The following is a 16,010-nucleotide window of genomic DNA, read 5'->3' on the forward strand; positions in this document are numbered from 1 at the left end:
GTAATGTTCGGAATTGAAGATGAATACCAAATGTGGTTACGATCTGAAAATTAGTTCGATCAGAATCCAATGAAATTTACCAACGGAGTGTTTGTTTGTATAAATGAAAAATATTTGCCAAATAGCCCTGTGAAAGAAAATCGTGCTGAGAAATGAGCGATATAAGCACGGAATTCCATCAAGTGTCAGGTATTTTTCGAGGCAATATTATAATACACTGTCCCACGTATGCTTTTATGTTTTAGTCATCATCAGAATTATCGATATTGAGCGGCGATTTCATTATTCTACAAAAATAAGTGTATATTAATGTACTAGATCTAGATTTATGATTAATATTTCGTATCGAAATCGTCATGTAATCATATTTGAAATTGCGTCTGGTACTTTGTGCTGTACATGGTCTATGACCTCTCATAATTATCGATATCGTCATCACCGCTGTTACAATCGCAATCATCTTCATTTCTCTATTATAAGTATTATCTTCATAAACATTTCTATTATTTCATTATAATTTTATCTTCATAAATCGGTGAGGTGGGAGAAGGAGGAGGGGAAGAAGAATTACCAAGGAGAAGCAGGCGTACATGTAGAATGGGGGAGCAGTAAAAAGGGATGAGAATAATAATGAGAGATGAGGAAGAATACGAAGAGGAAAAAGGAAGATAAAGAAAAAGCTTATCAGTATATTACATCATCTGATCAAGTTTTTATTCTCATCTCGATCGTTCTCTGCATGGGTAGTGTTTAATTTATTGTTCTAATTGTCATGTTAAAACTCTTCGATTAATTTTGGTAAATAATACGTAATTTTGTCTTTTGAATTTTGTCGAGTATTAACAAGCATTTTAAAATGTTTACAAAAGTGCAGTGGTCATCGGATTTTTTTCTTCAGATGTCATGAATCAAGCACCATTTCTCGATGATGTTCTATTTTAGAAATAACCTTTTGAGCACCAAACGAAGTATGTTGCAATGTTATTCAGACCTACATCTTGAAGTCTGTCCCGATAGATGGTTTCCAATTCAAAATACACAGACATTTTGATCGGTCGCCAAATCGCTGGAAAAAAAAGAATGTGTGAAAAGGGCTAAATTTTCCAATAAAACACATTTGATTTCATACCTATCACATCACAATCACTTTAGGGCCATGCTCATATAATCAAGGAGATATCATCTCCTTGATATTATATAGTACTCAGGAATGGAATGGTGACATGAACTTTTCTGACCGGGATTTACCAATATAATTATAAACTTAAAAGCTTTAAATTATCATCAAGAAGGAATATAAGCGGACACAATTCAGTTAAAAATATAAGAATAAACTAAATGGGAGGCTTACAAGTTGCACAAATTGTGTGTGATTTTTATTTCATCTAAAAGTATGTTTCTAGGTATTATTCATTGAATGTGTGACTTTCGTAACTTTCAGTATTTTTATTTGTCATAATCACCAAGGCTACCACTACCACATTCACCATCACCGCCGCCACCACCACCATCATCATCATCAGTTTTGATTATCATCACTATCATCAGCAGCATCATTATCGTCAACAGCAAATCATCTATGTCATTATCATAGTTATTGAAATTAGGATCATTTTTTGTAAGGAAATAATGAAAGGGAATGAAAGAAAGGTTGTAGCGGGAAGGGAAGGGGGGGTTGAATTTGTTTTAAAGTAAAATCAATGTGAGTAGAATTAACTCTATGTTTGTATCTATATTGCAGTGATGGTAAAAATCAGTACAATACTAGGATGCCATGATGTTCAATAATTTAAACTTCAAATTTCAATACTTCACGGGTGAAGATATGGGGCCATAAGCTTCAGGGTGATTATGTAGAATGATATTAACATTAGATCATTACTCTAAAATAGATGAAAGATAATTATTATTTATCATCTATATCAGGTTGTACACAACTGGCCTACAGCAAAAGCAAATAGGGCCATGATATAGTCTTCTCCAGCAAGATAATTTAACATTATTGACCTTTCAGGATTACTTGGCATTGATACTCATCGAACTGTTCTTAGTCATTGCCCAGGCCTATGATCATGAAAAAGCAAGATCACTCACCCGTGTAGAGAATCATTGACAATGGCACGCTCAACGGGTTCGCCACAGACAACAATGAATGGGAGAGGCGCTCAGAGAATAGTTCCCCATATCCGCTGTCGTGATTATTGTCATAATTTCAATAGATAAACCTATTTCAAAAGACCGTTGGCCCGTCCGATGGGGAATCTTTTGTACTATAGTGTAATAAAGTACGTGTATACAGTAACTACCGTCCCGACTTCTTTCTTTCACCATCATCGAGTAGCGATTAGCGTGTAAAATCGCATAAATTATCTCACAAAACGGATCTAATGTTCATGATTACCAGCATCACCATTATCATTACTATTACCTTTCATATATTCTTAATTATATAAAATATAAAATTGATATTGGAGAACGATTGGAAATAGATACTGAATGAATGATGATGGTGATGATGATAACAGTGATGATGATATAATGATAATTATAACTTTGAAGTGATATTAACGGACATGATAATACGAATAATAATATCAGTGATAATGTTGATGATTAAATGATAACAAATGTAGATGATTGGTATATTTTGCGGCAATGAACCATGTATAACTTGAGACGCGTTTTTCCTTTATCATGTTTGTTATAAAAGGTTTTCATATCATGATCCTGAAATACATACATTATATTTAGATTAAAAAGAATGAGAATGTATGGCCTTTATCTAATTTTGGAAAATATTTTGCGGGTTGTCAAGTCCGACGCAGTATCAAACATGCTTGCATATCGAGGTCGATGCGATTTTTATATCGACATCATCCCCCAGAGTCTATCAAGTTATGAATTTGTGTGCATTTTCGCAAAATTGACATTTGTAATACGAGATTATTCTAATGTTAGAGTACTGTAACATCCGAACTGCATGCCATCCCGGCTACGTACGTTTTGAATACATCGGCTATTTCGATTTCTGGATGCATGATACCATGCAGTTAAAGCGGTGTACGCCTGAATCATATTGATTGTATTAACTTTATTATAATGTCGACAAACAGAATTCATCAGATTCATCATCTTTATCATTACACCAATGACATGGACTTATGCACATATAGGCCTACGTCTTTTGCTTGATTGAACACTGACCCTCTCCCCCTCCCCTTCCCCCATTAGAGCGAAAACAATGAAATTGCGCTCTCTCATTAATATTGATTTCGATACGGAGATCGGGAAACGCACGCCACTAATTTACATTATTTGTATACCACTTAGAACAAAACATTTATCTAAACGCTAAGGAAAAAATATAGAGAGAGAAGGAATTTCACCAAAAAATAAAGTAGTTGTACAGTTCACAGTAGGCTGTAAACAATTGAGGGGCTTCACATGCGGAGGGAAAGCTATATTTAACAAGAAAAGTTTTAACACGGATTTGAATTTCTCTCTTGAATCTGCTTGTTTAATACTTTTTGGTAGATTGTTCCAGAGTTGGATCCAGGGGTGGGGCAAGGGGTCCGCCCTCTCTCCTCCCCCTATTGGCGGAGCAAAAAAAGGGGGAAAGAAAGAACAAAAACGGGAAAAGAGGGGAGAAAAAATGGTAAACATGAGAGGAGGAAAACGAGTGAATAAATAAGATGAGGGGAAGACTTCGAAAACAATAAAAAAAAATCTTTCATGTCATTATATAAAATTTTCGCTCGTGCTTTGCGCTCGCATTACCTTTTAGGTAGTTTACCTATATGGAACTTTAAATATCAAATTTTGAAGTCAATATACATAATATATTTCAGCTCGGAAATTGAACTTTCATTTTAAAAAAGTGTTCTGTAAAAATTTCTTTTTTATTGTCTGAATATAAACATTTTCTGCTTGCGCTGCGCGCTCACAAAATTTGATTTCCAGGTACCTATTATTTTCCTGTATTCCATATACTTATAAAAATATCCCTATTCATGTCAGATTGTAAAAACGTATCAGCTAGCGCTGTATGCTTGCATTTTGATTGGTGAGTTATAAAAATTTAAATATTAATTCTATAACAAACTACTTAAAATCTCCATTTTATGACAGTTTATCAACAATTTTCGGCTGGCGATATGCGCGCACATTGATTGTTAAAAATATATTAACTCATGCATCTTATTCATTATTACAAAAGCGCTTTAAATTGTTCCTTTTTCAGAATGGAATATCGACAAGTTTCATCTAGCGCATTGATAGGAAGAGAAATAGGAAGACAGTCATAATTTTCATACGATAGAATAATGTTCTTAGAATGTCCCGGTCCTACGTGTATGTCAAACTCAAAGTAATAATAATGAAACATATCAGCTCCTTTTTAACTGTGATCCATATCCACTCACAATTTTCCTACAAATCTAGAATTTTCCGCTTCCGCTTCGCGCTCGCATCAATTGCTTTGTTATATATTCAACTTTTTCATGATTACAAAAATTGCTTAGAATTTCAATTCTTCAGGTAGAAAGGTCAAAATTTTCAGCTCGCGCTTCGCGCTCGCGTTATTTGACTGTTGAAATATGTTACGTCTTCATGGCTAACTGCAATCAGCCGTTAACATATCTTTTTTTATCAGAATGATCAAAGCGTATATTAAATTTACTCATCTCGTTTAGGATCACAAGCATTGCCAGAATGCCATTTTAGGACAAAATACATGGAATAATAATTTAAACAATAGCTCGAGCTTCGTGCTCGCACTATTTAAATAAGGCTTATGAGATTATTTTACATTCATTTAAACAAACAAAAATCACATTTGAGCGGCTGATCGGGGGTATGTGGTTAAAAAGACCCCCCCCCCCCTTTGGCGAAGGCTGGTTCCGCCCCTGCAAGTGTACTCACTTTTTGAGAGTCACAGCAAATATTTGTAATATGAATATGTTGTTCAAACACAAGTAAAGACCTTAATTTTTTAACGTCACGTTTTAAACAGGTCAAAATGCCCTATTTTAGTGACAACTTTTTTGTCTAAAAAGTTTTCAAGGGAAAATGTGCCCCCACCTGAAAATCTGCCACTGATTGAATACATATAAATCATTCAATTATAGACACGTGTAGTTCAGAATAATGCATAAATCCGAATGATTAATACATATATATATAATAAGCTTAACGTTTTTACTTCTACTATTTTGATCCTGTTCAAAAACACAATTCGAATTAACTTCATCGCAGTGGTGCCAACCGGTGCCAACACTGAACACTTCAATGTTCTTGCTCGTAAATAAATACTGTTTTCCCGAAAGCACGAATCCAATTAATGCTTATTTATACCATGGTCACATTTGTTCTACGGCGGCCGTACGGCGAGTCGAATACAGCCGTTTTATTAATTTTGATTCAAACCACCTATATGTAGTTTGACAAAAAAATGTTAAAACGGCTGTTTTCGACTCGCCGTACGGCCGCCGTAGAACAAATGTGACCATGGTATTAACCACATGTCTATCCCGGCTTTTGTATGAAAAAAAAAGAGATCAGGCTCAGTGGGATTGAAAAGAAAAATCTTACCAGCGCCTGAACAAATCACGCTTGCATTATTTAGTCTGATACTTACCCTCTCGATGACTTTGAAATATTATGGTTGTTATTAAATCGAGTATTATACATCTGTTCTATGAAACTCGATTTTGAAAACATTTATTATAACGATATTTATGAACAAATCATATTTGGTTTACATATTATAAAGCGCCTTCTCATATTTCAAGTTTACCTTATAAACGTACACTGTAAGTATTTTCAAACGAAATCTATGAAAAGGATGGAAGTTAGACTTTCATTTTGATGCCAAATAGTCTCATTAATTGGGATTAGTTGCAAACACGGTGTTCGATTAAAAGACACATCGGGGACACATCAAAGTATTAAGACAGTCACCCGCGCTGACAAAGTGGTAATCTCCCATTGAAATACCCCCACCAATCAAGGGGTCATCCTTCTATTGAAATCCGCCACCAGTCAGACCACCTCTATGTTCAACAATAGGGTAATCTCCCCAATCAAGAATGGGGTAATTTAAATCTACCTTGACAATGGGGTAAGCCGAGCTCTCCCATTAAATACAGCTAGCAATGCACTGGCCCAGGTCATTTTCAACGTCCGGCTTTCGGGGAATCAAAATGAGCATCAAATGGGTAGTTTTCTTGTTCTCGTTTTGTCCCCATACTAGAGCCTTGATTTTGGTTCTTTTCGTAATGTGTATTTTAATATGGTTTCCATTATACATCTCAGCATTTCGACATTTTTTAATGTAGTTTAATACTTGTCTTTATAAAGAGCAATATTACATAAAACCTGTTTGGCGCAGCAAATTATAACATAACGTTCCACTGATATTTTATCAACACATTTTTAATTAACCATGTAACTTCCCTCCTTATAGGTCTACTCTTAATATTAACATTCGAGTTATATTATTTGCCTATCATCTCTCCGTGCATTTTAATAATCAAATATATTTGGAAAAGGGGTGTTTACCAGGCGAAAGTGAAGGTCCTCACTTGTGCATGAACGACATATCCTCATTAAAATACATGCTGTGAGTTTCAAAGGGGGGCACACTTGTGTAAAAATGGCATATTTACATTAGCAATTGATAATGGCTCTCAAAGGGGGAGGGCGCAAGGGCCGGATGCCACCCCCCCCCCGGTATCACTACTGTACCCTCCAGGTGCAGAATATAGACCCACTGACTTCTTTTAGTATTATTATTATTATTACTTATTATTTGTACTGCGCTTTTCCCATTAGGCCCAAAGCGCTTACAATAGTAGAGGTCACAGAATAGACCACAATACTTTTGAGAGGCCAACTATTGTTCAAAATAAATACGGCGCCTATTAGATTGTATTGTGTTAATTCGGCAGGATCTGCGCCAGCATACACTCCATCCTTCTTGATCTAGTATGCCTAATACCTCGGTCACATTTGTTCTACGGCGGCCGTACGGCGAGTCGAAAACAGTCGTTTCAACAGTTTTTGTACCAGCTAAATATAGGTGGTTTGAATAAAAATGAATAAAACGGCTATTTTCGACTCGCCATACGGCCGCCGGAGAGCAAATGTGACCGAGGCATTACCATTTCCTGAACGTTTATTGATTTTTTTTTTTTTGTAAAAGTATTTAAATTTGCAAGCTATACAGAATACAGCTATACGATTAAGAGGTGAAGTACAAAGTTGGAAGGGAAACTAGGCCAAAGAGGCTTTCGTATTACAAACTTTACGTCGGTAAATTATGTTTACCTTAGACACTGGGAATCTAATTTGCAATAATTTGACACACACATATTGCAGATAAATTCAGATATTTGATAGGAAGAAGAAATCAACGGCAATATGCACTACTGTATAAGTCAAACGTGAAGGTTAAAAAAAATAAGTATAGAAAAGGTTTAGAAAAATTCAAAGGAAGAAATGAAGTTGGATGAAAAAAAAGAAGCCATTAAAATTAAGTTGACAAAATTAAATATTGTGAGTAGAACTGACAAATTGAAAGAAATAATTAAGCCTTCCCCAACCGCCGAACGGTTTTGAAGGGGATCACCATGCATAAAATCATGGTACTTTTTACGTTTTGTACGCTATTTGGAGGAAAAAGAGTGTGGAGGCTTCAGCCCAGACCCCCTTCGGTTCTGTGTCTGCTGGATGGTAATCAAGAACACTTGGTCACTTAGTACTCTAGATCACAGGGGAAATTGATAAGAGAATAAAGACGGATCCCAGGTAAAAAGATAATATAGGTTTTCATGTCCAATTTCATGTCAGAGTCACTTAAATGTGTTAATTTGCATTTTAATTCACGCGATATTTTTTCCCCGGAGACATCGGTCATTCAAAGTTTAGAATGGGATTCATTACAAGACGCTATAATTCCTTTATAAACTTTCAACTCAATTCATGGTCAATACTACCTAAAATTTGATAATTTTAATACTAAATTGTTAAGTGCTTTTGATTTCGTTTGAAAGTAAAGATGTTTGTAATGGTCTTACAAAGTAACGAAAATAATTTTTCTTTTTACTTGTTCTAAATTTCGGGCAATGAAATTCAAGAATTGTGCATTTAATCAACAATGACCGATATAACTGCTTGAGCATCCAATTTAATTTTTAAAAGTTCAAATTAATGATATTTTATTCGTTTGTTTTGCACGACATCTGTATTATGTGTGAATATATAAGTTTCTAGCATGTTAATGTTTAAACATAATGTATAATAAGAGTAAAATTGTTGTGCACTTTGGCTAAATTAGATATAGGCCTATGTTTAGCTCAAATATGAATTTCAACGATGCCCTTGTCCATTTTCCCACAAAAACGCTTGCATTTTATGAGTTTATTATTTTTTGTCACAGTATAGCGTTTCAATGTAGATATTTAAATGCCATCATTTTGGGACCCAGGTATGATTTATATTGCATCTTTTGCAAAGGGTTTTGCATTTCGTTTACAAAGAAGTTAAGGACAATTCCATATTTTTCCTTTTCACCCGACAATGCTGACTGTGTGGGCTCAGTGTGATGAAAAAAAATCTTACCCGCGCCTGAACATTTACTTTTAGAAAGTCAGTGTCTTAACGGTATATTCTTCAAAATAAAACAACTCGTTCTATTTAAAAAAATCAAATCTAAATCTAATTGAACTTTGTCACTACTGAAACCTGAAACGAAAAACAATAAAAAGAAATTGTGAAAGCGTAACTTTGGAAAATGTACCCCCAATGGACTAGGCACACCGATACAAGGACACAATGATATTCAGATCAGTGACTAGAGATCGGGCGTTCAATAGTTTGCCTAAAATGCCGATATCGTGAACATAGAGGGCGCTAATGCAAAAACATATTATCGGAGAGCCAACCGAAGCATGTCAGAAGAAAAGATAAAAGCGAACGCTTCCGTTTTCGCTGCAAAAGGGCACGCTGGCGTCTTGAATGGCAAGAGCACTGACCCGTAGGAAAGAAAAATGGACAATGGCACGCTCAGCGGGTTCGCCGTAGAATATAAAGGTAAAGACGCACGCACACTTTTGACAACACGCCTTACATTGGTAGGTCATTTGTCTATTGTATTTGTGATTAAGTTATGATAAATCATCGCTTAATCTCGGTTTCGTTTTTTCTGGGACGCACTGTATTGACATTTATAATAACAATGATAATGATAGTATTTATTTTCAGTGTAATGACGATAATGATACGAACAATAGGAACGATATCTTCTCTAGCCGTTTATTATATATTTTCTTTTGTTATTATTATTCGAAAGTAGCACTGAACACAGTTACTTCCGCACTCTAAACACATGTGATTTTCATTTGATTCAGATGATCTGCAGGTTCGCTTGGTCAATGGAGGTTCTGACAAAGAAGGTCGAGTAGAGATTCTTTACCTTGGTGCGTGGGGGACAGTCTGCGATGACAACTGGGATCTTAATGATGCAAACGTAGTATGCAGAATGTTGGGTTTCGAAAGGGCAGAAAACTACTCCTGTTGCTCTGCCTTTGGACCAGGAACTGGACCTATACTCCTGGATGAAGTTGAATGTGAAGGCACAGAATCCAACATAGGCCATTGTCGAAGAAGTGATTATGAGACTCACGACTGTGACCACTCCGAAGATGTAGGAATATCGTGCATTGCATTTGGTAATACTTATTTCTTATAAAAAAAAAAAAAAAAAAAAAAAAAAAAAAAAAACGCGGCAAAATAACAGCAAATACAATGAATAAAAATAACACGTTTCCTGGATTGTTGATGTTTTTTAAAGTCTGTTTACCATAAACTATCAATTTCGGCAATAACATGAAAAAAAAATCAGTGGTTGGCATCCATCAACCGGGTGTAATATAGGCCTACACAACTTTAAGTGTATTTGAGTATTCACTTTTTATGCGCATTTGTGTTTCCTGTATTAGATTTTCAAAATGAGAATACTTGAAATTCGTGGTGGCCGGACTTGGCCTAATGCAGGAAGAAAGGCAAATGTACCGATGCACTATCAGGCGATTTAGCCGACGAGTCCGGTAGGGCAGGAGCTTTGCGAAATTAACAACACCGAGAGAAGTATTAAAAAGAACAGTAGCTTGAATTGTGGCTAACACCAAACATTCCATATAGGTTTTTACGGCACCAGCCAGTGTTGAAATTAAGACATTAAAACGCAGTTGCCGAAAAATATTTGAACCTTACAGGAGTTGATTGACCGATATGGGGTTGACTGGCATCGGCTTTACCGCCAAATTGTTACAACATTAGTAACCTAATTTGATGCTGATCCAAATATTTAACATTTTCTGCTTCGCGCTCACATTATTAATGTAGGAAGATACCCAATTACCCATCCTTTTCCTTATTTACAAAAATGAATAGAATGTCCCGTTTTTAGGTCTGATACATGTATCTCGATTTTCTTCTCGCTCGCGCTTCGCCCTCGCATCAATTGTATAGTTATTTACCTATCATGTTCATGATTACAAAAGTGCTTAAAAAATCTCGTTTATAGGTCTGAAATCTCAATTTGTTTTCGCTCGCGCTTCATGCTCGCGTCAATTGTATAGTTAGATACCTATCCTGCTCATGATTACAAAACAGTGTTTAGAATTTCCAGTTTTAAGGCGGAATGTCAAAACTTTCAGTTCGTGCTTGCATTATTTGATTGTTGAAATATGTATCGTCTTCATGGATAATTGCAAACCGTCCTTATAATAGGTCCCTTTTTGATCGGGCCAGAACGTATATTAGAATATCTGCTCGCGGTAAATGAAATATTCATTACGTACGCATTTGGTTCAGGACCATAAACATTGCTCAAAATGTTCAATTTTCAGGACAAAAGACTTTTAAATTTCCAAAAAGATTTAGCTCGCGCTTTGCGCTCGCTTTATTTGATAATAAAGCTAAGAAGTGACTGTCATATATAATTTATATATGTGTGTGTGCGGGGTTCCCTTGTATGTGGGTATGTGTGTATATAAAAAACAATAGAAAACCCACCTTTGAGGAGAGATTTCAGCACCCCCACTGAAAAAATCATTCCTAGGGCCCTGTCTCGCTCATGTCAGTATAGTACCACCAATTAGTTTGACACTTTAATCACGTACGTAAAATCTTTGTAAGCATATCAGTCAACATTCTCTTAGCTTATTTTTTTCACGTGAGATGTAAGACTTTCTATGCAACGTGTGTCTACAAAATAAAATTAAAGTTTTAAAATGTAAATTTACAAAACGTATATATGATTCTTGTTAAATTTAGATATGTATGGAGAGCTCATAGACTCAAATATTATTTGACACCAAAATATCAAAAGATTTAATCGGCGAGCGTAGCTCATTTTGTTAAAAATATATGGCTTTGAGGTGTGAGTCCTTTGGAGCTAACGAAAGTGAGGATAAATATAAATTCATGACTAGTTCCGACCATTTTGATTGTGCTGAATATGTTAACAGTTTTTAATGAAATGTGAATGCATGAGTGACTAGACACTTAAAATATATTTCTCATCGTTTCTTCTGAAATTTTTTTTATATATTTTTTTTAATGATTTGGGTCTTTTTTATAATCCCATTAGATATAAATGAATGTCAGCAGACCGGTGAACAATATCCGTGCGACGCCCTCAACGGTGGATGCACAAATACCAAGGGTTCATACTTCTGTACGTGTGCTTCTGGATATCGCCTGAATATTGATGACACTTGTCAAGGTATAAAACTAAAAATATTTCACTTTTATTTAATAAAGGGGGGGGGGGGTCTCTCTTTTGTCAATTAAAAAAAACGGGACCGTTGGTTTGATTTTTTTCTTTATTCCTATCATTCACATCATACATTTTCATATAACAAACACAATGCATTGATTAGCTTTTGACTTTCTAAATATAGGCCTAATGATAAAAGTGATTTTATCCCTTATTTGTGCGGGTTGTTCGTTTAAGCCCCCTTTTTGCATTTTTTTTTGGGGGGGGCACAATGTCATGCACTTGATAATATATTACTGAACCGATCTTGTCAACAGAAGTGATTCAAGCATCTTCTTCAACCATGACCATGAAGTCAACAGACATTTTGCCACCTAGCAAACAAACCGGTTTATCAAAGGCTGCGACATATGGTAAGTTCATTCGTTATTTTATCAGAATTTACACATTAAATGGTGCAGTTGATATTAATAAAATCATTCAAGCAATACCAGAGTCGTGCGATTATTCATGTTATTGGCTCCGAGTCAGAAACAGTGTAAAGAAAATTGTTGATTTTCTGGCATCTTGAATTAGAATAAATAAAGGAAAAAAACTATAGGAAAAGCGGAAACTGAGCTTGCCTAGACGAAAATTACATTGGCAAAATGAGTACGGAGGTTCCTGCCAAAAAAAGCACTTGCATAATTATGTGAGAGGCTAGCCCCTGCCTCGATACATGTATAGATGTACCCTAAAAATTGAGAATACTACTTTCAGAATTTGTCTTTCACTCCAACCAGGTTTATTCGGATTCTTAATCGTCTTGGTATTCTGTATCCTCCTGGTTTGTATCATCGTGACGTTAAGAATGCAGAAATACAGGTATGTCTTACAGTACACTGAAATACATTTGAAATGTCAAATGGTGGTCAAAATGTATATATAATTATTTGTTTTTTTAATAACATATTACTATTATCAAAATTAGTCATAATTATTTGCAAGGGCGGCGGAAAGTATTTTCGTTGGGAATGAGGTAAAAAAAAGTAAAAAGGGCACTTGGGTGCAAACAGATATTATCACCATTGCATTTCGTTCTGATCGGAGTAAAGCAGCTGTGTGTTTCCTATTCGTTAAGTATGTTAAGTTCAGCAAAACTATTTAGAAGGGATATCTGATTAAATGTATGTTTTGATATTTAAGTAATTTTGATTTGCCAACCGAAAATGTGTTGCTTCGGAAAGGGTATTTCATTTTGAATGAAAAGATGCACATTTCCTCTTGAAAAGGGGACATTTTTTCCCGATTGTGAGGTTTGGTAGATCCCAGTTTTCCACTGTAAATGAGAAAACTCTAAAAGATACAAGTCTTCAGAGCTCAAATTCTTCTGGCACGTTAAGAGTTAACACCTGTGGTCGAATCAACTGATAGAGGCATTGAAATATTTTCGTGTTGAATCCAGCATAACGGTCTAAGATTGTGAAATATTTGGTAACATTTTAACAGTCAATCTGAATTTGTTCCACTGATCACGTGGTAATATAATATAATATAATAATTGTTCATATTCGATGACAATGAGCTGATAATTAGAATATACATATATATATATATATATATATATATATATATATATATATATATATATATATATATATATATATATATATATATATATATATATATATATATAAATTGCTACACGCATCTCTAGGCGATCAGCAAAAGAATCCAGCAGAAGTCAGATGGCCGATAAGAATTCTGATACAGCAACTCAGAACTGTTACAACGGACCACAGTTCGATGGGGAAGCGTATTTGGAACTTGACACTGTCCCTGGCTCGCGAACTCAAGGAGGATCTTCAAGCAATCAGGATGGACTATACGAAACACCACAACCTGTTGTCAATGACGACAAAACCTACGAAAATATTCGAATATAGATTGATTTAATCCATCCAATGATAAAAACCTATTCCCAATGCGTTGGCATAATGTAAAACCCTGAATATAATGGAACCCATGGTTCGTACATTATCAAAGGTATTTTTGTATTAAGCAGATAAATCACATCGGGTATATAATGATTACTATTAATGAACTGAACTCTACGGCCCAAATTCACGAAATATTCTCAAACCAGGTGGCATGGCACAGCCATGGACAAGTATCCAGATTCATCGTACACTGTAAAAATCATTGCAACTTGCCGAACTACTCTCCACTGTAAATGTTACAATGTGTTGGTGTTAAAATACACTGGCCGTTAAATTTATTTGTGGTAAATTTTTCATTTGTTATCACCGGAGATAATACTGATTCACTGTAACAGGTAACATATAGGGTGCTGGTATAGCTCATAAAACGAGTAATGTGCCCCAGTATCAATCCATATCTTTTGTATAATATTTTCTAACTAAACCCGAAAATTTGATATTTACTAAGTTTTTGAAGGAGTATAAAGATTTAAACTTATTAAGGTCTTGATTCCGTTATGAGTCTAGTAAGAGAGCCCCAAAATTTTTCACTGTGTCACTCTACCTGACTTTCAGTTTGGCGAACTTCAAACTACAGCAGAAACAAAAAATAAATAATTGCATGACACGTATAGCGTAACCATGTTTTAGTATAAGTTCAAGTTTAATTTTTCATTTCCATTATCAACATTATAAGCAAATTCAAATCAAACATACATTATAAATATAAACAAGTACAAATGAAATATGATAATAATGATTACAAATCAATTACGAGTTCCAAAACATTTGTAAAAAAGATTTAACAAAATCTGATATGGAAATGAGGGGATCCACTAAAAAGCATTGCTTGTAGAGCGTGGATCCTAAGATAATATATTAAACATTTGAAAAATTGGACTCATTCGCAAGTTTAAATAAAATAAGTTAAAATGGAATATTGGGAATAATAATAAGATGGTGAGAAATAGCGAGAAATAATTAAAAAAAGATGACAGAGATACGGGACGATACTAAAAACAAAAAAGAAAACAAAGACATGACGAAGAATAGAGGGAAGAGAGAAGGAATAAAGCACTGAAAGGGGAGCGAGATAGGAAGAGACTAAGAGGGCAAAGATACGTGGGGAGAGAGAGAGAGGGAGACACACACACACACAGATATATATGTAGAGAGAAAGGGTCAGAAAGAGAGAGAGAGAGACGGGGGGGGGGGTCAAGAACGAGAGTGCAAACGTGGATCAAAGAGAGTGTGACTTAATAGCGTGCTTAGACAATACTAAAAATATTCAAACTAATTAATTACTTTGGTACGACAGTAACATAAATATTTTTAGTTTTCTCTCGAAAAGCATCATTTTGATAATATAGCTAAAAAATACGCATATACATGTCCACTAAAGAGTGTGTTATTTTGGAAAAAGGACGAAATTAATTTTAGATTAAACTGAAGCACGGTCATTATACTTTGTTTAAAAAATACCGAATTTATACGGCTAAATTGTGGTTAAATTTCAGCATTTTGATATTGTGGCCCTATAGACTAGTCTCCTTGTGTAATTTCATTCAGCAAGACATTTATCCACATTTTACCGTACGCAACCCAGGTGAGGTAAATGAGTACCTGACAGAATTTATACTTTGAAACGCTCGGTAATTTCCTTCAAAAAAGTTATTAAGCAGTTATAGGCCTTGTCATTTCTTTCTTATTTTTAGTTTTGTTGATACCTTGTTTATTGTGTCGTATCCCCCCCCCCCCCCCCATTGTGATTATCTCTTATCCTTTAATTTTTACCATAATGTGTCAGATGCTGGAAAACGGTTGCTTCAAGCACAAGCAATTGCACGCCAAGCAAAAGATAATGCCTCGGCAATTTGCTTTATTCCGTATGCATACCCCTTTGTTTGTGCTTAAAACCCTTTTCTTGCCCTCAAAAAGTAATTGCTGGCGGTTTGAAGAATAGCGACGTCACACTGGTGCGAACACGCCTATCAGAACAAAAAACGGGACTCGAACGCGTAAGTGTGGCAGTGCAAAATACCGCTTCATACTGTCTGCCTGAAACATCTTTTTCTCAGACGTGGTGTCAAACTTTTCTCGTATCTAATTAATGAATTAATAGTTGGCATTCATTTTGCATAGGAAGAAAACATGTACATATAGGCTACTGTACACGTTCGGGTTCTCTCTCTACATGTATATACATACTCTCTACATAAACATAAGACGCGAACGGGATCAAGCAAACGCTCAAGCTGCTCTGAAGAAGC

General features: G+C 35.2%; 1 protein-coding gene across 1 annotated transcript; it reads left to right on the forward strand.

Annotated features, from left to right (window-relative positions):
• The first annotated feature begins 9,047 nt into the window (after nucleotides 1–9,047).
• LOC129280574 (scavenger receptor cysteine-rich domain superfamily protein-like) lies at nucleotides 9,048–14,039 on the forward strand. Its single transcript, XM_064112188.1, has 6 exons — nucleotides 9,048–9,090; nucleotides 9,408–9,728; nucleotides 11,654–11,788; nucleotides 12,100–12,195; nucleotides 12,565–12,646; nucleotides 13,479–14,039. Exons 1-6 carry the CDS (start codon nucleotides 9,048–9,050, stop codon nucleotides 13,705–13,707), a joined length of 906 nt encoding a protein of 301 aa, XP_063968258.1. The 3' UTR covers nucleotides 13,708–14,039.
• The last annotated feature ends 1,971 nt before the right edge of the window (nucleotides 14,040–16,010 follow it).

The sequence above is a fragment of the Lytechinus pictus genome, chromosome 17 (genome assembly GCF_037042905.1).
Source record: "Lytechinus pictus isolate F3 Inbred chromosome 17, Lp3.0, whole genome shotgun sequence".
NCBI lineage: Eukaryota > Metazoa > Echinodermata > Echinoidea > Temnopleuroida > Toxopneustidae > Lytechinus > Lytechinus pictus.

What these genes read in the sequence shown, in the direction of transcription:
- LOC129280574 (XM_064112188.1), top strand. Translation starts at nt 9,048, where the DNA reads ATGGACAATGGCACGCTCAGCGGGTTCGCCGTAGAATATAAAG. An exon ending in GTTCGCCGTAGAATATAAAG is followed by an intron (nt 9,091 to 9,407) that starts GTAAAGACGCAC and finishes CATTTGATTCAG; the next exon opens with ATGATCTGCAGGTTCGCTTG. An exon ending in TATTGATGACACTTGTCAAG is followed by an intron (nt 11,789 to 12,099) that starts GTATAAAACTAA and finishes TCTTGTCAACAG; the next exon opens with AAGTGATTCAAGCATCTTCT.